Source organism: Dermacentor albipictus, chromosome 10 (genome assembly GCF_038994185.2).
Source record: "Dermacentor albipictus isolate Rhodes 1998 colony chromosome 10, USDA_Dalb.pri_finalv2, whole genome shotgun sequence".
Taxonomy (NCBI): domain Eukaryota; kingdom Metazoa; phylum Arthropoda; class Arachnida; order Ixodida; family Ixodidae; genus Dermacentor; species Dermacentor albipictus.
The window spans coordinates 7,324,787-7,345,601 of record NC_091830.1 but is presented as its reverse complement, the minus strand read 5'-3'; the positions used below and the strand labels follow the sequence as shown (position 1 = coordinate 7,345,601).

Below are 20,815 nucleotides of genomic sequence, written 5' to 3'. Positions count from 1 at the left end.
AGAGCAAACTAAACGTGCAGAACATATGAAAAAAATGTAGCAGCAGGGGTTTTATTGCACATAAGAAAGGAGGAAACGACCGCAGCTGACACAAGTTTTTGAGCATTGATATCAATAAAAAATTGTTGGTGGTTGTCCTGCTCGAAAGCGTTAGCCACGCGGCCCTGGTGGCCCGGTGGCTGTGGCTTCTGGTGCTGAGCTCGAGTTCGCGGGACGTGTTCTCACCCGCAGTGGCGGCAGTTCAACAGGGTCGATTAGCAAGAACATTCGTGCATTTGGTTTTAGATTCCACGAATCATTCAAACGTTAAATCGTCAAAGCTTTTCTACCTCCATAAATCGTTATCTCAATGGCCGAATTAGGCATAGGTACACTAATGAGGTTTCCTTGTTCTAGAAATATGCCCAAAATGAAATGTTATTCATCAAACTACAAAGCTTAGAGGCGCGGAAGTCAGACGTCGCCGAGTGCATCGGGATCGCGTAAGCAGTATTGTAGTGCCCGATTTCGTGAAAGTCGGCAGCGCTTGCTTACAAGTGACATCCTATACTGAAGGTTTCGAAAATTAATGCGTGTGAATAAAAGAGAGTGACCGTGAATCTCTGGTATTGCTTGCTGCAGCTCGCCAGTGCTGTTCAGCGCACAAAGAAAGATTTGTGCGTAAACTTACGTTCTGTGTCATTAATGCTACCTTCATTGTGCCTGTAACAACTAAAAAATGTTTTTTTGCATCCTAAACCCAGTTTACAACTAATCAATTCCAGTTTATTGACTAGTGTACTTATAAAGCAACTGTGATTGTATCAGATATCTGCAAGACCTTGCGCATTGCATTTAGTCCCAACAAAAATTCTTCACTCTGTTAACGCTTGTTTGAACCGACGTGCAGGACGTGCCGTGATGTTCCTTGCGGGTGATGGTATTTCACGGCACTGCTTTTTGTTCAGTGATACTTCAGAAGTCTGTCCTTCTACGCTCGGTAACTTACAACTTTCACGATTCCATCTTTCTGCAGCACAGTTAGTGATGATTGGTGGCGTTCGTCATGATACAGGTTTTCTTGAATGGAAGATGTGTCCACCTGCACAGTCATGCCAATAAAATAAATTGAACTGCAGTGAAGAAATTGGAACATGGTATATGCTTAAGTCAACACCTAAAACAAAAATTTGGTGGCCCCCTTATGCTACTCTTGAGCGAGAGATGTGCGAAGGCATTACCGGTGTCTCCCTTCGTAACTCTATGCCACTCGTTTATGTTTTACTTTGTGGTTTGTGCTATTCCTTATCTATGCTATATCGACTTATTATGGCTTATATGCACCATACTGAAGTAACACAAATGGTAACATTTGCCACACGCTGAAGTGCGACATCGGACACAGGTACACAAACGTACATCCGACACAATATTTTTTTCACTGTAATGCCAGTCCATTAAAAATTATACTCGACGCTCGTTTTACAGCCATTTTAAGTTCGGAGTTTTTCAGTTCATTTTGTTTCAGTTTGTGCTGATGAGGATTTCTTTTGGCATACCCTTCGAAATCGGGCGGCGACAAATAGTTACAAGGCCTGCTAGAGCTAATCAGTTAATACTACATCTATTGCAGCCTATCATTTAGCCTAACTTTCTGCGATCTCTTCAGTGAAATATTTATCTCAATGCTGTACAGTTGCTTATGCCTGCAGCAAACCTGGTTCTATCGATGCCTTACCTACTTTTTCCCAGCAATACTTTAAACGTCTCTTGCATATCTCGACCGCTGCCCGTTTTATGCTCTCGCCTGCTTCGAATCCAACCGCATCTGGAAGGTGGACGTTACCTACGAGTCTCGCTGGTTTAATGTGCTTTAACAAACTGGCTTTCCTCACAAACTGGTTCCGTCACAAACTTAGAAGCCACACAAAACTACGCCGCTTAGTTTATCACCTCACAATACTCGCCAGAAATCAGCGTCACAAGTCTAAATCTGTCACTTTCTCTCCCGGCACTTCAATCGGGTTGCCATAATGGTCGGCTGTGTTTTCGTCATGGCACACACTATCATCCACCTAACCGAATATCAATGCGTTTAAATCACTCCATCCGATTGCATGCATATCTGGCCGAGCATCAGCTTTTGCAACCTGCTTTGTTCTTGGTGCTATAACTATGTGGAATTGACGACCCAACTATATATTGACACGTGACCGTAAATTAATCAGAAAAAAAAAACTGCATCATCATTTGGCCCCAACCATAACTTGAGCCTTAATTTCATATCTTATTTTCGTTGCTTTGTTGTTTCATATATTTTAGCTACTAGTACTCGTTTTCTTTTACAACTGTATTAGACTGTGTTACAACTGTACTCCCAGTTATGCTTTAATATTGTACACACTGCCCTCATTGAACATTGTTATGTGGACATGTGTATCCTAAGTTGTCTAATAGCTTGGGTCACTAGATATACGATCGTGACATGTGGTTGCATCGTGGTCATTTCATTGCCGTCATTCCAGGTTTTTCGTCCGACTCTGCTCATGCCGTCGTTGCCACGTCATCATCCTTATCTATCATCATGCATTCGTTCTCATACCGTCGCCTTGAGGCCGTCGCGGTCCTTCATCGTTGTCGCTCCAGTTTTACAATTGGACTCTTGTCACATCGTCGTCGTTGCGCACTCTTTGTTATCTCATTATCATCGTACGATTGCTATGCCATTAGCGTCATTGCGTCTTCGTCATACAGTAGGCATCGTGCAATCGTTGTCACGTTTTCGTCGTGATGCCGTCGTGCTTTTGCTTTCATCGTCATTATAACTTCGTCATGCCATTGTCATGCTATCGTCACCGTGGCGTGGTCACGCTGATGTTTTGTTATCGTTATCACTTCAGAAACATAACCACATTGTCGTCATTCCGTCGTCGTCATAACGCTTTTGTCATTATTTGACGTCGTTTCTTCTTCATTCTGCCATAATCACTTGTCATTCAATCGTGATTATGCTGCCCTTGTCATGCCGTTGTTGTCATTGTGACATTGTCACACAATCGCTTTGGTGCATCCGTTATCGTACCGTCGTCGTCATAATGTCGTAATCGTCCAATCGTCGTCGTGCGCTTGTTGCCATCCCATTGCGCTCAAGCTGTCGTCGTCACGTTGCCCTCGTTGTACCATCAGCATCATTTCAGTACCGTCATTTTATTGTCCTCGTGCTGTCATCACACCGTCTCTGTAGCTCCATCGAAGCCATTCCTTCTTGGTCATTCAGTGATCGTCACTGCGTCGTTGTCATGTTCACTGGCGACCCTGGCAAACGAGTGCCATATCAAACTGTGGCTGTACGGGAGACAGTGTACGTCACATGCAGCCAAAACATGGAAGTCTCAGAATGACCGCCACAGATTTTAAATAAAGTTGACTTCAGCAATACGGTATGTCACTACATTGATTGCTAATCGTATTATCGTCGACAGTCATCGCTAGATGGGCTCTGCTGTAATTTTTTCTGCTGCCTTACTTTTTTTTACTCATTATTACGCGATTAAGACTATACACCCTGATCCCTTCTCAATCGCATATCGTTTTTAAAAGTCGCTGCAGAGTGTATTGTCTACGCTCACTCAGGTGCAGCCCCCTTTTTTCAAGTGTCTCGTTTTTTTAGACAGCGATTCACCTGTCAGCGCTACCAAACTTCAGGCTCGTGGCAACTAATCTCGAGGTTCTTATGAACCTGGCTGGTTTCCGCTGCCTGTTCTTCCCACACAGGCAGGTGCTGCATCTCAAGCATTTTTCCCCCTCTGCATTTTCCGCCAGCCTAGCGAGGTGTTGGCCTAGCGCGCACTTCGCCTCCTTTCCACTCTCTCGGCGGCGGTGATTTCTGGATACCAATATTACGGAGGTCCGGATTCCTTGCAAATAAAAACTTTTTCTTGAAATGCAACACTGTGTTTGCGGTCATTGAGGCGTGTAGAAGCAAAACGACAAGAAATCGCAGTTCGGAAAGGTGGTGGCCAAAGGTGCTCATATTTTCCTAGGCGTACTTTCTAGGTAGTTTTGTTTTTAGAGCGCAGCTCTTAGGCGCCCGTTCCTGCGGCGATCGTTCGGCGTTCCCGGCGTAAATGAGCGAACGAGCACAGCGAAAGCTGAGAGCGAACGCGGCGCCCAGCGGGGGATGAAAAAAAAGCGGCGAGAGAGAAGAGTGAAGAGGCGGAAAGCGCAGGAGGACGGTTTGACGAAAGCGTGAGAAGAAAAGCGTAGTGTGGCGACGGTGGCTACGAGATGGCGCCAGAGCAGCGGGCGTCGTCTGGGAGGTTTGTCGGCGGTGGTTTCTGTGAATCGCGCCCACGAGTCACCCTCGCGCTGGCCCCACACGCTGGCTCTCGCGATCTTCAGATTAGAGAGGCCGTGGGGCCACACTTCGCTCCGTTTGCTACCTGTCGCACGAGATGGATCGTCCACGCCAGCCGACATATCGCAATATAAGAACACGTATATAGCTGCACTCAATTTTCGCATTAGGGAGTACCATAATCGCCGGTTAATGAAAAAAAAAATTGACAGCCGTAGTGCGTATTACTACAAAGGCACACATACATCACTCACAAGATACAGTAAGCTCTGTCGATTGGATTTTTCTCAAACTAGAAAAACACTTATACCTGAATAAGTGCAGCCACAAGCATGAGACACGTCTGCACCAGAGAAGCAATACAACACAAAACTGCAGACAAAGACAACGGTTTTGAAAATGAAGAACTTAAGTAACAGCGTGGTAGTGAAACGCATGCATTACATTTGTTGAAGTGTTTTCTAGTGCCATATACTTTTGCCCTCTTCGTATGAAGTATCAAAACAGATATGTGTTGAAATAGTTTCCTGCTTTTTTCTTCTGGAAAATTACCAAGCAAATACTTTGGAATTGAAAGCTAGCGATGAGATCCTTATTTAATATATAGACTTGGTCATCACGGTGTCTCATCGTATCCTCCGCGAAACACTTTCTTTAAGCCTGGTTTTCGGCAAATAAAATACATTGGAACAAACAAACAAACAAACAAACAAACAAACAACAAACAAACATTGTTTCGTGCAAGAAGTCCAATGGCGAGTGGAGGTATGGCCCATAAATCCGGAAAAACTTTGTGGCTAGCAGCACAGCCCACATCATCAGGCTAGTACCATTCACTCATTGAGTTGTGTGGAAATACTGAGAATCGCGCACTTTACCAAGAACGAGCTGAAAGAAAATGTGTACGAAGCCCTTCAAACAAATGTGAGATCAGAAAACGCGAGAAATACAACTGTTTAAGGCGTGAAAAAAAATGTGGCATTTGTTTGTCTTTGAGAATCCAAAACCTAAGTTCAGTGTGCCATGTGCAAGGACGATATTTGGTTGCCGGCTCTTCAAGGCTGAAAAAAGGTGCTAAGACATTTTTTTTTCATTACACATGCGATGCAGAAGTATTCAATCCCAGGTGTCTTCGCCTTTGGGTCATGACAATAAATCAACTAGAATAAACTGAGAAACAGACTTGTTTAAGCATTCTTTCCGTAAATTTGCACGAACCACACGACAATAGGGTGCAATCACATTTATAGTGATACATCATGTGATACATACCCTATCTTGTTGCAAGTGTGCCTCTATATGTGCTGTGCTGATGCTGGTTGTTTGTTAGCGTGTCACTGTTGCTTTTTTGGCTTATAACACCGGTTTGTATATTTTCTCTACCTTCACTGTGGATTACAATTTAGCGTTGAGATAGTATTTGAATAATGGATGGTGGCCGACCGACATTACAGGAGCGCCCCAGGAGACAGCTAAAAGTTTGAATCTGCCCACAGTACACGGAAATTATCGCTGAAAATGACGGAGAAAAGTTCACTTATCCCTGCGAACGTCTCAACGCCATCGAGGGAGTAAAGACCATTGCGCGAAGGAGCGTGAATTAAACTATGCTTGTTGAAAGTTCAGAGCACAGAAAGCTCAGGCTTGAATAAAGGCCGGAAGCCAGGGCTAAAGATCGGGAAAGACGTCACCGCGACGTTCAGTGGCTTGGTGCAACCACCATGGCAAGGTAGCTTTAAAACGAGCCCGAATAAGCCGTGTCATGTCTCTTCCAAGCGTTGTCACCGAGGCTGACAGACAGATTAATGAAAGCGTTATGAATAGCGTCATCGAATATGTTTCAAGGCTATATCGTGGTTTCCATATTAGTGACATTATATGAAATAGTCCCTGTCTAATTAAAGTTGACTCATAGTCATTATTGGAATTTATATTGAGATGCGCAAGATAAGCTAGAGAAGCTGCTGCGTTTTGATGTGGCTGTACAAGAGAGAACTGTTCACCCCTGTGACAATTCATGTATACCATACACTTATGCAATGTCCCGCAAGGGCTCTTTTATGTAATAAAATGAAATGAAATGAAAACAAACGCGCGGTACAAATATTGTGTACTATTTAACGTTCTGGCTGAATTCGCCGATCAATTCCTTCTTCACTATGAATAGAATGTATTTAGAGTAATATTACGTTGACGACTGAGACATTGCTTCGCTACACTATACCTTTGCAGTTCCACACCGTTATTGCAGCCGTTGTGACTCGGAGCTAATGACTTTATGCTTGATGACCGAGTGACCCAGCCTAAATTCAAAATAACATGGCTTGTGAGGTTACATTTTGTGCAAACTTCCTCAACTTCAAAAAAATACCTTTAATCTACATTAGAACAGCAATAATTTATTCGGGTCCGAGATTCATTGAATGCCATTTTCTGCACAGTTCTATTGTTGAACCTTCCATTGATTTTTTTTCATTTCAGGGCGGGAACTTCGAATATTATGGGTTTTAAACGGTAACATAGTACTCATCTTCTGTCGCGTGTACTACCGAACAGAGCCATACCGACTATACGTACCGTTTTAACTTGTTTTTCGTATTCACTGCTCGTAACCATGAACAGTTTCTCTGCTAATACCATGCTTCTTTCAAGATTAAGTGTAAGCCGTTCGTTCAGCCGAAGGACCAAATTGTCCCTGTGTGTACGTTCTTGCAGAATGGCCGGATAGACTAGCGTTTCACTTTCTGTTCCAGAAAGCGGAGAAGAAAAATAAACGGAAAGAATTAGTTAGGATGTGGGAGTCTCGAACGAAGCCAATATGTCGCTTACAAAATAACGGCTCGTATGTTATAGCCCCTTTTTAACACTAGAAAAACTTACCTGCATAGCAGCTGAGCACGAAGTGCGAAGCTACGACGAAGGCAATCATTTCTGACTATTTACAGCTAATTTAAACACCTGCAAAGTACTACGATAAATCTACATTTCGAGCGAATGTGGCATGTCGGATATATATACATGCATGGGACCTGCAAGATTTCGCTATTTGATGGCCCACCACACCACGTCAAAAAGCTGAAAAGTGCATGCACTAGGGGCCAGTGCGAACCGTATGGTGCTGCTAACCTTTTGACTTGACGTTCTCTCTCGCGCTTGGCACTGAAAGGTTTCGCGTTGCACGCGTTTGCGCATTACGAAGCGGCTACAGGTGCCAAAGGTAAGGCTTCCGCAAACACGTTCACCATAACTACAATGCCAGATTTTTTTATTACTGGTCGTCACTTGCTCACTTGCTTTCTTACGTGTGAATCTGTTGAAAAGGTGGTTCATGACATGTTTATGGCATTTAGACCTCTTTGTAGAATTACTGGAGCCCTTTGATGCTGTCGCTCTTCGGCGTGCAGGAAGAAAGGCTTTCTGAGAGCACTGTTTGTGCTGAACATTGAACAGCCTTTGCCGCTACCACACGATATCCCAATAAATAGCATATACAGTTACGTTCTTACCGAGACACAGGACCACCTGCACTAACATGTGCCGCAGTAACGGCTAAGGCTCTGGTACACTGCGCTGCTTTTTATGTGCATTTGCATTTCAGACGCAGCTGCGTGATAACGAATAGACCACAACATGAGGCGGGAACTCTAAAAAGCTAATAGTAAGCCATGCCAAAATAAGTGCGGCAATTAAAATGCTTTGTGTATAGGTTTATCTTAGGTTTTCGTTGATATTCGCATAAGGCAAAGGGTACGAAAGGGAATGACAACGTGCCACTGCGTCAATCAATATCCTAGATTTATGTGATAATGGCAGTTCCAACAAGACGAAGCAGCACAAGTTGTCTATTTGGCCGGCGGCTGCCTGCATTTATGACATTATACCAACAGCGAGAATGCCCTATAAAGAAATAACGCTGCGTTGTAGAGAGGGATACATGTTCCGTGCGTGTAGTATAAAAGTGACATTGCGAACACTTCCACTATGCAGCCCGCGTACTTGGCCGTTTTGGTCAGTGCGATGCCTCGTTGCCAATACTGTACTCCCAGGATAGCCTATATGTTATAATGCAGCTAAGAGTTCACAGCAGGTGCAAGAGAATACGTTGAGCAGGTTCCAGGGAAGTACAATATTGGCGTGCGCTTGCTGCTAGCTGATTATCGCTGAAGCCTGGCACAAAGACGATCATGTGTCGTCCAAAATACACACTATCAAGACAAAAGTTTTGCTGAAAGACGGAGAATAGGACAGATATATGAGCCCAAAATCAATTCCTTTTGCTCATCGACAGTGGTCAAACATGGGATGTCTATGAGGCGATGTTTTTTCAAGGAGGCTAGCCTTTTTATACTTCTGTTCTTGTTTTCAATAGCTCTGACTTCTCTTCGTCACGGCTATAGAAAGCCTACTGGTAGTATCTTGGCTAGTTCAGTTCCTGGCTCGTTATTCGGACCTGTGCTCCAATCCCAGCAACCCCCTTTTCACGTTCTTTTGCTTGCTGTAGTGATAAGTAAATTTTCTCGAAAAAATAGAGTAGGATTGATAAGTTCCCGGAGAAAGTTATACATATTATTCATTGTTAATCTCAATAACCATTTAAGCAAATTGTCTTACCTGTGGTTAGCTACACAATTTGAAGGCATGTTCGATTGTTCTGAGTACTTTTCTTTTGTTATTGCAGACTGACATTTAAAATCACCGGTTACAAGGCATAAAGCGCGTCGCCGACACTTTGGCTAATGTGGAGTTAATATTTTTTCAACGAGATCAAATCATCAAGTACAGATATCCACTATGGTGGATAAGAGAGCGCCCGATATACCACTCATACCACACTTTCAATGAAGCGTTGGCGAACAGGATGAACAACTGGGTCTGCATGCGCGAATTCCGTTCTCGTTTTCCACAAAGCGTGTAGGCTCAGAACCATAATTAGATCGTATGGTATATCGTCTGAGTATATTTACTGGCAAGAATCGTATGTAATATGGGTCAAGGGGTAACTGCTTCTTTAATGTGCGCTGGAGTATATCCCAGTGAAAAATCGGGCTCCAGCGATCTAGGAATACATGCTCGATTGTTTCGGGTTTCTTGCATAGATAACAGTTGGCTGTCCTGGCTACTCGCTCACTATTGCGGAGGACTATAGTAGGTATCACAATTTGTCACCTCGTTTATACAACAAAATGCTGCGATTTGCGTTCGCTTTCATCTTTCTCTGTGCTCGTTCGCTCGGTCCCGCCTCCGCCGACGACAACGACGCTCGCAGCAGGAATGGGCGCCTAAAAGCTGTGCTCTAAAACGGTTTTCAAGTAAACATGCCTCCATAAACGAACCAGTGTACGAAACTGGGTTATAGTTGGTTTGCCAATAGAATGGTGCCCTGCCGTCTAAGCTCTTCTTGCTATCATCAACGGAAGTCTTAAGATTTACCACAACTTCTGTCAAGTTTCTACGGGTTGCATCTTTCCGTTGTGGTTGAGATAGCTGATGAACGCCTTCGGGCGCTGTTGTAGTGAGGTATTGTTATTCTCCTTGCCATTTGATTTCCATTTTTGCTGTCATAGTGCTGTTAAGTTGTTTTTGACTGTATCTTGTCATGTGGTTTCAGGCGTTTATCCCAGCGGTAATGGCACATCCCCTATCGCTCACAACTGAAACCGGGGAGCCGCCAGTTTGGCATATGGGGAAAGCTAGCTATCCACACTTGTGTCAAGCTTGCCCCTGCACCTGTAGGCGTTGTTCAACTGACATCGAACGCAATACATTTGATGAACACAAGAAACGAATGGGTGTTCTTTTCGTGATGTTTCAATAGAACTGTGCGTGTGACTGTCATACACAGCATTCCTTATGCAGGAGATTGATCCTTTCACTGTGCTTTCCAGGAAATGTCACTGGGTCAGTAAAGGACATCGGGTTTTCCGGGTAACGTGTTGGAAATTGCATTGCAGGACTAGATACAGGCGTAGGTAAATTGAAAAGGTGATGAACGAGCTTTCATGAAAGTCTGCAGGCACAACACCTTGGTCTTGAAGCTATTCTTAATACCGCAATGCCTCTGAAAACAACAGTACATCCCGCGCGGTTGTATACAAAACGCATAAAGAATTCAGCCACTAAATCCCGATTTCTTTAAGAACACAGCATAGAATTCTTGATTGCAGCGCAAAGTGTGGTGAATGTGATTAGTAGTTCTACGCGCGTTTGCGTGCAATATATTAAGATTATTCCTCAACAGCACAAGACAAGGTCACGGAACGCGAGCTGAATTCGTTCCGTATCTTCTATACCTTAGCCCACATTTTTGTCACGCTGCTTTCATCGTGGAGATTGCCATTTTGTGGCTACAGCAATAACTAACCCACCATGTTACAATTACACGCGAAATAAAGGGGCGAATGGCTGCTTCAATATTTTAGTAACACCAAGACGTTGACAGTACTGATTAGTGACTGCTTATCGGTTTCTGTATTAGTGCGCCGTCGATAAATGCAACTTGTGCGTACTCCTTGTCTCTGGGCAAAGTGCAGAATTTCACTTGCGGCTTCATTTATAAACGCCTTGGGCATGACAATCTTATCTTGATGTGGTGGCGCTACCATACGTGGCAACAATCTTGGGTTGGCACATGATCAGGGTTCACGCGTAAGCACTTGCAACTTCGCGGTGCTTATTGCCATGGGTTACGTTTACAGTTATAAATATTTGACTGCACAGTACAATAGCAAATTTTTAATAGTAATTTTCAGCTATATTTAGAAGTGGCATTTACAGAGATATATGTTAGAATCGCGTTAAACGGTACCTCAATACACCGGATAAATAAATTCCGATTAACGTGAGTTCCGATTACCGAAAAAAAAATTTGCAAAGGTGCAGCACTATATGTAATACCTGCATCAGGCTCCACAGATTAAACCCTTCACTGCAACTCGGACCTCCGGCCGGACTGCACCGACGCGAAGCGTCCCTCCTGTGTCGGTTGTGGCTGGGAGCTGCCTTCACCAAAGCTTATTCAGCACTAACTGGAATGGCTGATAGTCCTGCATTTGATGTCTACGGATGCGAGAAGAACATTGACCACTTATTGTGCCACTGTCCTTCATTTGAAGCACAAAGACAATCTACGTGCAACGCATTGAGGAAACTAGATGATCGTACTCTGAGTGAGCACACAATACTAGAACACCGTCTCCAGTGAAACCGTCTCCAGAAGGCAGTGAAAGCCTGCTTTCTGAGAAGGTCTCGCTTGTGCGAGCGCCTTCAACTTTGCATGTTTATATACCCCCTCTCTCTTCCCCTTCTCCCTTCCCCCAGCGTAGCGTAGCCAACCGGACTCTTGAATGGCGAACATTCCTGCCTTTGTTATATGTCTCTATTTTCTCTCTTAACACTGCTTTTCAATATGATAAGCATAAAGAAGCGAATGTACAGCAGCCCTAATTTGTCACGTGGTTTGGGCGTGCTTGACAGCTACTACATTGACCAGGCTTCGCAGCTTCCGGTTTCGAGGAGGTGCCAACACGACAGCTTCTTTCTTGTATTTTTCCAAGGGTTGTGCGCATTCGTGAGCAGCGAGAGACCCGCAATGTTCGGATTGTGGCGAATCGTACTGCTCGCTATCGCACATGCTTTGGCAATGCTCCGCGTTAAGCGGCACTGTGTTCATTAAAGAAGAAAACTGGGTGGACGCCCTGCAAAGCGACGACCACCAGACCCAGCTCCGGGCCGTCCAGAGGGCTCACGAAAGGGCGGAGTCTCACGGGCTTCCCGTCCCAACGTGGGTGCGGCCCGCGACCCCTGCCGGCCACTAAACCAAGAGTGGGGGGGAGGGGTTCCTCAGGACACAATAAAGTTATTTCCTCCTCCTCCTAGCTGCTACGGAGGACGGCATGCTTTCCTCTCGCGTAGGCATCGCTTAAACTTCTGTGCAAACGAGATCATAACGTTCCATACAAAGTCCGTGACGCTGGAGCGGCAGTTTGTCGTCCGCGGTTGGCCCAAGTCACTGCGGCGCATGTACAGAATAAAGTTTGCAGCTTCGCAGTGCGTCTTCGACTCTCTGCCAAGGCCAGGGTTGTCGGAGACTGCGGGAACACGTGCCACATTGGCACGTTCTGTGTATGCGCCATCCGGCCATGAAAGAAAACTTAAGTTTAACGTGCAAAATAATATTTTACAAGAAAACGAATTCGTAGTAACAATGTGTCATCGGTATGTGGTCTGCGGCCGCTAAGGCGCCTTCTACCTAAACCAACCCTCTTACGCTCCTTACGGTGGTTTGCTTCGCTACCCTTGGCAGGAATTATACGTAGTGAAGCCTGGTGGTGAAGCATAGGAAAGAACAACTATCGCAGATGTCACCAGAAAAATCATAATAATGTAAATAAAAAAAGTGGATTGAACACGCTATTTCAACCAAGGAAGTCAGTCATGATCTCAACACTTCGATTCAGTATTAATCCGATGTCGCGCAATGCAGCTCGGCTAGGGACCAACGAAAGAAAGCGCGTCCTCGACCGCGGTGCCGTAGTGTCCTGGGAAAGACAGATTCCGAGAAGCGAAAGTCCCCAGGTGTCTCTCTCGGAACTCGGGCATTACGAAAATACAAAATCGACTAATTTAGGGGCTGTGGTACCGTTTAAGCGATTTCCGTTTACTGAAATTATACTTCAGGCGTTCACACGACAAACAACTAGCGGCGACAGAACGGTATTTGTGCTAGAAATTACTTCTATACCTAATGAAATCGACACAGGAAACCCACGGGAAACCGTAGCGCCTCGGTTCCTTGTAGGTAAAATACGCATGGTGATTGGAAAGCAGACTTTGATGAATCAATATTCACAAAATAGTTCAAAAGAAACGAATGTCTGACGTCGCATATCCAACAGCTTTTTGGTGACGTAGGCCAACGGAAAGTTCTTTTCTAGGAAGTTCTGGAACACTGTGGAGACAGTGAGATTGACAGCCCCGACGAAACGACCCGATTTGCTCACGAGAGCAACCGATGCGCCACGTTCCCGTTTCGGTGACGGGGGGAATTATTGCTCCTACTATGATGGGACGTGAATGTATGTGCACTCGAACATTCTGCCGATCTTTCGCCTGCGTTGTGTCCGGACATGCTCCTTTTTCTTCCGTGTGGGCCACCACTATGTAAGCATACCGTGCTACTCCATCTGTGGCTAGGCGTCAAACTTACAAACTGAAATTTAGTTCTGAGTATGAAACCGAAAACACCACGTATAACCCATTAAACTGTTTTCTGAGATGAAACTGAGATTTTCGGGCGCCTGTTCTCGTGTTTGTTCTGTAAATCCAAGTAGCGTGTAGCGTGCTCTAAAGCTTAAATAGCTGAATATCGCAGAAGTACAAGAATAAATATTAGTGCTCACAATCGATGTTCATGCTGAAGGTAAATTGTGAACTTCATAAATCGCTATTAGGCCTTCAGTATACCGCGACAGGCTTTGACAATTCATCGCGGTATTCCTAGAATTTCTATGTTGCCTTCTTTGCGTGAGTCTTACATTTCTCCTTATACTTCGTCCTTATGTACCGGTTCACGCAGGGTAAATATACAGAACTGTATCTGGCCAATCTTTTTTTCTTATTCACGTTGTTTCCCATTCCATAGACATAGACCTCACCGTTCTGTGCACAGTGGTACCTTACCGTTGTCGTAATAGAGAGCTTTAATAAACTGTTCTACTAAAGGACAAGCAGACTAGGAGACAGGATTTGTAAGCTCGCACACTTCATGATTGTAGTTATAGTTATTTTTCCATCCTATCGCTCTTCGATGTTATCTGTTAATCTCCTTACTAGCCTATCCCAGTTCAATATTGCCCGCCGGTCCTTACACTGGCCAACCTCCCGTTATTTGCCAGCAATTTTAGTTTCTCTTATTCGCAATCAACAGTTAAATACAGCGATGGCTATTCATTACGCTGCACAAACCCCCTTTTTTGTACACGCAGTGCGCCTTTCTTGTGCACATTGGCGTATTTGTTTAAGGAAGCATAGTACACCCTAATTAAGTTTTGATCATCTTGACCACACTGAATGCATTTAAGACCAGGTTAGAAAATGGTTAGACATTTATAGAAGGCGTCTAATCTTTATCACCAAAGGGTGAAATATTTTTTATAATATATCATATATCAGCGTAATAAAATAATGCCGTAATGTAGCTATAGATCTTGCACATAGTGTCGCGGATTTTTTTATCGTGCGGATAGCTTGAAGGAAAGAGGCGTGGGTAAGGAATATTTTATTACATCTCAAAGAGCACTGAATCTTTTCATCATCAGTAAGTTATTCAGGCCACACAGGGCTAGTTTTACAATGTTTTCGTAACCGCCTCTTCGGTACATATTCCCCTTTGACATGTCTGTAAAAAAGAGATGAAAATGATATACAGAACTCGCAATGGCACACACACACACACACACACACACACACACACACACACACACACACACACACACACACACACACACACACACACACACACACACACACACACACACACATATATATATATATATATATATATATATATATATATATATATATATATATATATATATATATATATATATATATATATATATACACACACACACACACACACACACAGACACTGCAGCTCAGTATAGGGCTATTGGCCGCGAGATCGACCTATAGGTGGCAGCACCGTCGCCCCGTTAGTGTGGATGCGTCGCCCGTGCGGTGTGTGGAAGTGTAGGGAGCTACTGTTTTCATTTCGCGATTCTGTGCTCCGTGCCCGCAGAAAACGCTTCATTTACCATCGTGAGATTTTGTTCGGTTCCACAATGCAGCACATATTGCACAGAGCCAGGGATAAGCTTTCATTACTATCCCGTTGACGCGGCACGTCGCCGAAAATGGCTTGTCAGGCTTCGGAACGGCAAGGCGCCTTCCAAGTATGCGATGGTGTGCAGTAAGCACTTCGACGATGGTGCGTTCAAGCGTTCGCTGACGAAAAAGGATGGCGAGTAGTCCAACATGATATCACATTTGGGAATCCTAATCGGCAATCTGGGCATTAATGTTTGCTGCATGCGTAGTTGCTGTGTGGTTGCTGTGCGTGTGAAGATCGTTGCAGTCCGCGAAAGTTCGTGTCGGCGTGGCCTGGGATGCCAGTAATGAGTTGCCTGTGCTTTTATATACTTCCGCAAGTAAATTAACCGTGTGTCCACGCATGCAATTTATTTTATAAGCTTCATGCGCCGCCTGCGCAGTGAATTCAAGGTTCGCGCACAGCTGCGAGTCCGTTTAAACGACCGTCACCGAGCGTGACTAGTTGTCACGTTTTCCGTTGTCTTTCCTCAGCCACGGGAACTGTTCTCTGTGTTCAGAAGTGTAAATACGAGCACCGAAACACGGCAAGTGTGTACGCATGATCTCGTACAGATTAAACAGTGTCGTTTCGCGAGCCAACAGCGGATGGTCCATTAACCGATGAACGAACATGCGCGAGCGAATTTATTGCGACTGCTCATATTGATATATTTCTTTCTCTCTATTATAGGGGGGCGGAAAAAATTGAAGCCCGATGCACTGCATTCAAGCACCACTGCAAATTCAAGTGCCTGCATGCGAAAGTAATTAAAGGGACCTAATGATTATGATACAACATAAATTATACGTTGCATGCTTTATTTGAGCTTCGTGTAACGGTTGCAACTGGTTATAAAGCGACTCGAAAACATTTTACAATGGTAGTAACACTCTGAAACTAACTCGCGATTTCGTAGGTCTGGCGAAAAACAAAAATTGATAAAGCAACATAAGTTCTCTAAATTTATCGCATAACGTAAACACATCGCAAATCAGCGAGTCAGCTTAGTGTGATGTGATGTAAACAAATCGCGATACGCGCCGCGACCAACTACATCCGAACATCTTGAGGCAATACTTTACCCTGCAGGGCATGTGCAGTTCAATTCTGCTATTTTTGTCTCGTCGGTCAAATTCAGGTCGACTCGGTGTGGGTCTTTACTAAGCGCGGACGACTGCAGCACGAATGCGATAACGTGCACAGGACCGTCAGAGCAGCAGGTGGAAGCGACGGCACTACACTCAATGATGTGGCCCGCCGCAACGACTTGGTCGCCTTCGACGAGACACCTGACACCGTCCCTAACATGGTTGAGAATTGTGCTTAGAGGCAAGGGTGCTGTAAAACGGAAAAAGAACGCATGTTAACCTCACAACACGTTGAAAGGAGACGAGCGCACATGGTGTGGTCGCGTTAAGCAAATGCTTTTCGCATCAGTACACTAAAAACGTACAGCGATTTACTTTACGAATTTCCGTTACAAAAATGAAAGAATAACAGGTTGAGAGGTAACTAACCATCGAACAAACCGTCCTCGTCAACATCCATCGTGATTTCGCGAACTACGATCGCTGCACACTGCGGCTGGAGCGGCGACGGGCCGCCGGCATCCACACTTGGGAGCTTCGTCACCTCGCCGCTAGGAGCCGACTCTGTTCGATCTCGAGGCCAATAGCAGGAATGGGAACATTATACATTGCTATACATTACACTTACGTTAGTAAATGTGTGTATAGTTACACTCAGAAAGACCAGAGGTGGACTTATTAATTGCATATAAAAGTTTGAAAGCTGCAATGCGATAACGTGAAAGTAATGGCTCAATGTTCAAAAACTGTTGAGCCTGTGTTGGTGAGAAACTGTGGCTGTCATTTTGGCAAATGAAATGGTTAAATTTTTCGTGAGCGTTATTGAGCGACCTTGTTTGCAGGGGAACCAAACGACAGATGCATATTCTAGAACAGGGCGAATATAATATAATATAATATCAGTTTAGTATCGCGGGGGTCTTAGGTAAAGCGCGGCGCAAATAACCAAATTCTTTTAAGGCTTTCTCTTTTATATATTTGATGTGTGTAGACGCAGAAAGATGTTCGGTTAAAATGACATCTAAGTATTGATATTGAGACACTCGTTGAAGTTGGATGCCATCCAGAGAATAATAGAACGAGAGGGGGCTCTGCCTATTGGCAAATGACATCACGGCTCTTTTACTACAGTTGATGTTCATTTGCCATGTTTTGCACCAAGCGCAGAAAGACGTAAAGGATTGGGGAGGATGGTGGTAGTCATCAATGGCGTTGATTGATTTGTATAATACGCAGTCACCTGCATAAACTCTGATTTTGGTTGAGGTACTACGAGGCAAATCGTTGATGTATAGTTTAAATAATAAAGGGCCTAATACGGATGCCTGAGCAACGCCTGACGTAATGTCAACAGGATTTGAGTCCACTGAGTTAAAAAAAAAACAAATTGTGAGCGATAACTAAGAAAACTGGCTATACAATTAAGAAACAAGACAGGTATTACTGAGTATGGCGCTTAATTTTAACAGTAGTTTAGAATGAATCATAGAATCAAAAGCTTTAGAGAAGTCAATAAAGATGGCATTCACTTGATTAACTATGTCAAGGTTAGAAGCGATATCATGAACAAAATAGACTAATTGTGTTACAGTGCTGTGACCACGACAGAAACAATGCTGGGCGGATGTTAGAACGTCATTAGAGGTAAGGAATTTGATTATTTATTTGTGAATAATGTGCTTTAACATCTTGCATGACTGGGGTGTGAGAGATATCGGCCTGAAGTTAGAAATTGTTTGTCACCCGATTTATACAAAGGCAGGACTTTGGCTGATTTCCAATTAGTTGGTACTTCAGCAGAGTCTAAGGACATAATACAATCTGTAAGTAACTTTTTGTACAAGTCACTAACGTAGACTTATTTTAATGGTAACTTGAAGGTGATCGGTGCAAGTTACCGCGTGCGACAACAGTTAGAGTGTTCTGTGGGCTTCAGCAACTCTAGGACCGCGCTTTTGTATCCATGCCTTTTCCCGATGCTAATGGCTTTCGCGCTTTTTGCGTTTCTGAGTGGGCGAGAACGCGGCCACCCACGAACGCGAAAAGCGCAGAGAGGAATCGGAAAAGGCGTCGCTACAGAAGCGCGGCCCCAGTTAGCAGTTTGTAGCAGCGCCATCACATTCGCTGTTTTGTCACTCGTAAGTGTTCATTCCTGAGGCCGGATTCATTGGGTGGTGGACAGGAGCATTTATTTTGTACAGAAATTATTATTATTAATTTAAGAAAACCGTAGCACGCTACAGCCAACATTTTATGTCTGGGATCTAAGAGTGCTGTTGCTTGCTACTTACAGTAATAGAAACGCAAATTACTTAAGTAAGATTCAAGTCTATATGCGACCATAAAAGAAAAACTCAAAATTTTTATAAGAACATGGCATTTATTGTGGCCCGCGCTGTCGACATTCACTAGATACCTTGAGAGCTGGGCTACAAGTACTAAAGAGTTTTTTTAGTGTTAGATTGCAAATGCTTGCATATATATTGGTCAGCAGTTTTTTGTGTTTTTCCCGACTAGATTTTCGAAGAAGAATATAGAAACACATGATACGCTTGGAATGAATATCTAATTCAATATGATCGCAGTATGCATTTTCTTGATGGTGCTTATATGTTTGAATTCTTATTTATCCTGAACATACGCATGCTGTGGCTAAATCGTTGGACGGAAGTATGCTAAGCGGCAAGACAAGTGAAGGGTTGTTTGGTTTTTGTATTTAAGTACCTTATCTATTATATGGGCAGTCAAAACAACGCTAATCGTAATACGAGGAACGAAATTGAAGCTAAACATAAGGTTGAATTGACATCATAAATGAGCGATGCTTAATGGTGGACCTTTCTTTGTTTCTTGAGAATAAATTGTTGAGCGAGTTGGTGCGTATTAGCAAACATCTTTTTAACTACTTGAACAAACGATCAGATATACATTTTAACTGCACCTGTCCTTGTTTGCTCTCTCTATGATCGCTTGTTCACACAGTTAAAAATGTTTGTATATTTAACTGAAATTTCTTCACACCCTGTTCTTGGTTGAGTGGTTGGGAACCATCTAAGATTTAGTGGATTCCTATGGCCCATTCACAGCGACGGGTAATAGAGGTCGTGTGACGAACCACGACTAACTACTGTGGAGCGACTTATGGCGAATGATATTCACACCGGCAAACGCAATCTGCACGTCGCCAGGGCGGAATGTCTGGGAATCGATGCCCTTCCTATTTTCTCGCACCGCCATCGCACGTAAGAAAAATGGCAGTTTCACCCGAAAGGCGGAGCATCGATTGTGATAGCAAATTAGGGGATTAGTACAAGAAGTAAGCATAGTAGTTTTATTGGTCGTATAAGCTTGTAAACATAGGCATACTAACTGAATTAACAAGCTTGGTGTCATATGCGCAGAAGCATACATGAACAAATCTCACTCGATGACCGCGGAAATTCGCTATCAGAACGCTGGAGCGAGGAAGCGCGGCAGCACCAGTGAGCGAATTGACCTTCGGGCTGCGTCTCGCATCAACGCGAACTATGCCACGAAAACACAGCGCATGGCAGACTCTGTCCCCGTCGCAGATGGCTTGGAAGATACAGTGGCCCGGAGTAGAACGCTACTTTCCCTCCCCTCCCCCCGAAGCCTCGCGCGACAGAAGACAGCGCGCTTCCTCCCCTCTTCCTTCCCTTGCGGGCGCGAGTTATTGAGCTGCGATGCCCGGCGCATCCTCGCACGTTTTCACTCTCACATACAACATACGGCTCGCGGCGACGGTTTTATCGTCCTTGGACTTTATGCAGGACTTCACGGCGACGCTGACGGCAGAAATTCGCCTGGAATGACCATATAATTGCTATCGCAATGATAAGTGTCATCATATACAGACGTCGTGCTCCTGCGCTGCGGTTGCTTTAGTGGGTTTGCAACTGCAGCCGCGCGGCTGATAAATTGAGCAACGAGCAACTGCCCTAACACAGTGGCTTTCTGACCAAACGGACTACCTGCATTTGCGACGGCTCACTGTGAACCAACTTGGGCGCGACCTCATTGAATCGCTTGTGTGAATGATCCCTTAGGCTTGATATGGTCATCGGCTGGGACAAAGTGCTTACTTTATGTTGTAGCAGTTCAGAAGCTTGAGTACTTTAACAATTACTGCTGCACGAAAAGTGCATTGGCGACGATAGCATGACGACAGCTTGATTTGGATGTTTCACCATCAGCGGGAACTGTTAGAGTAACAGACTGTGGAGTCTGAGGCATGTATTTAATGGCTTTTGTTGTTGAACGAGTAGATCTGTGCGCCGTTTCTTAAGAAAGAAAAAGAGAGAGATGAACTTCATGTACAAGACGCGCTTCGTCTTTAGATGTGCCAAGATTCTCATGATGTCTTTGAGTAGTCCTGATCTGCTTCTTAAGGTGTGCTTGCTATACTCATGGTGTAGTGCTGTGCATAAGATGAATAATATATGTCCATTTGGAGAAAGCCAACCAATAAACTTAGATGTTTGCTTTAAAATATCTCCCCAT

The 20,815-nt window shown here is 44.2% G+C and overlaps 3 protein-coding genes across 3 annotated transcripts in view; 1 reads left to right on the top strand and 2 right to left on the bottom strand.

Moving 5' to 3' along the window:
• The window catches only part of LOC139050659 (venom metalloproteinase antarease-like TtrivMP_A), a 38,906-nt gene extending 31,560 nt beyond the window's left edge, over positions 1-7,346 (bottom strand). The window contains exons 1-3 of the mRNA XM_070527251.1: positions 7,217-7,346; positions 6,914-7,080; positions 989-1,081 (exon numbers count right to left, since the gene is read on the bottom strand). Of these exons, the coding sequence (XP_070383352.1) occupies positions 989-1,081; positions 6,914-7,080; positions 7,217-7,265 (309 nt within the window). The 5' untranslated portion in view covers positions 7,266-7,346. The remainder of the gene's footprint in view (positions 1-988; positions 1,082-6,913; positions 7,081-7,216) is intronic.
• Positions 1-20,815, top strand: part of LOC139050657 (venom metalloproteinase antarease TserMP_A-like) — a 265,847-nt gene that overhangs the window by 21,645 nt on the left and 223,387 nt on the right. The gene's annotated exons all lie outside the window — the stretch shown is intronic.
• Positions 14,598-20,815, bottom strand: part of LOC139050796 (snake venom metalloproteinase kistomin-like) — a 55,853-nt gene continuing 49,635 nt past the window's right edge. The window contains exon 6 of the mRNA XM_070527557.1: positions 14,598-14,732. Within this exon, the coding sequence (XP_070383658.1) occupies positions 14,657-14,732 (76 nt within the window). The 3' untranslated portion in view covers positions 14,598-14,656. The remainder of the gene's footprint in view (positions 14,733-20,815) is intronic.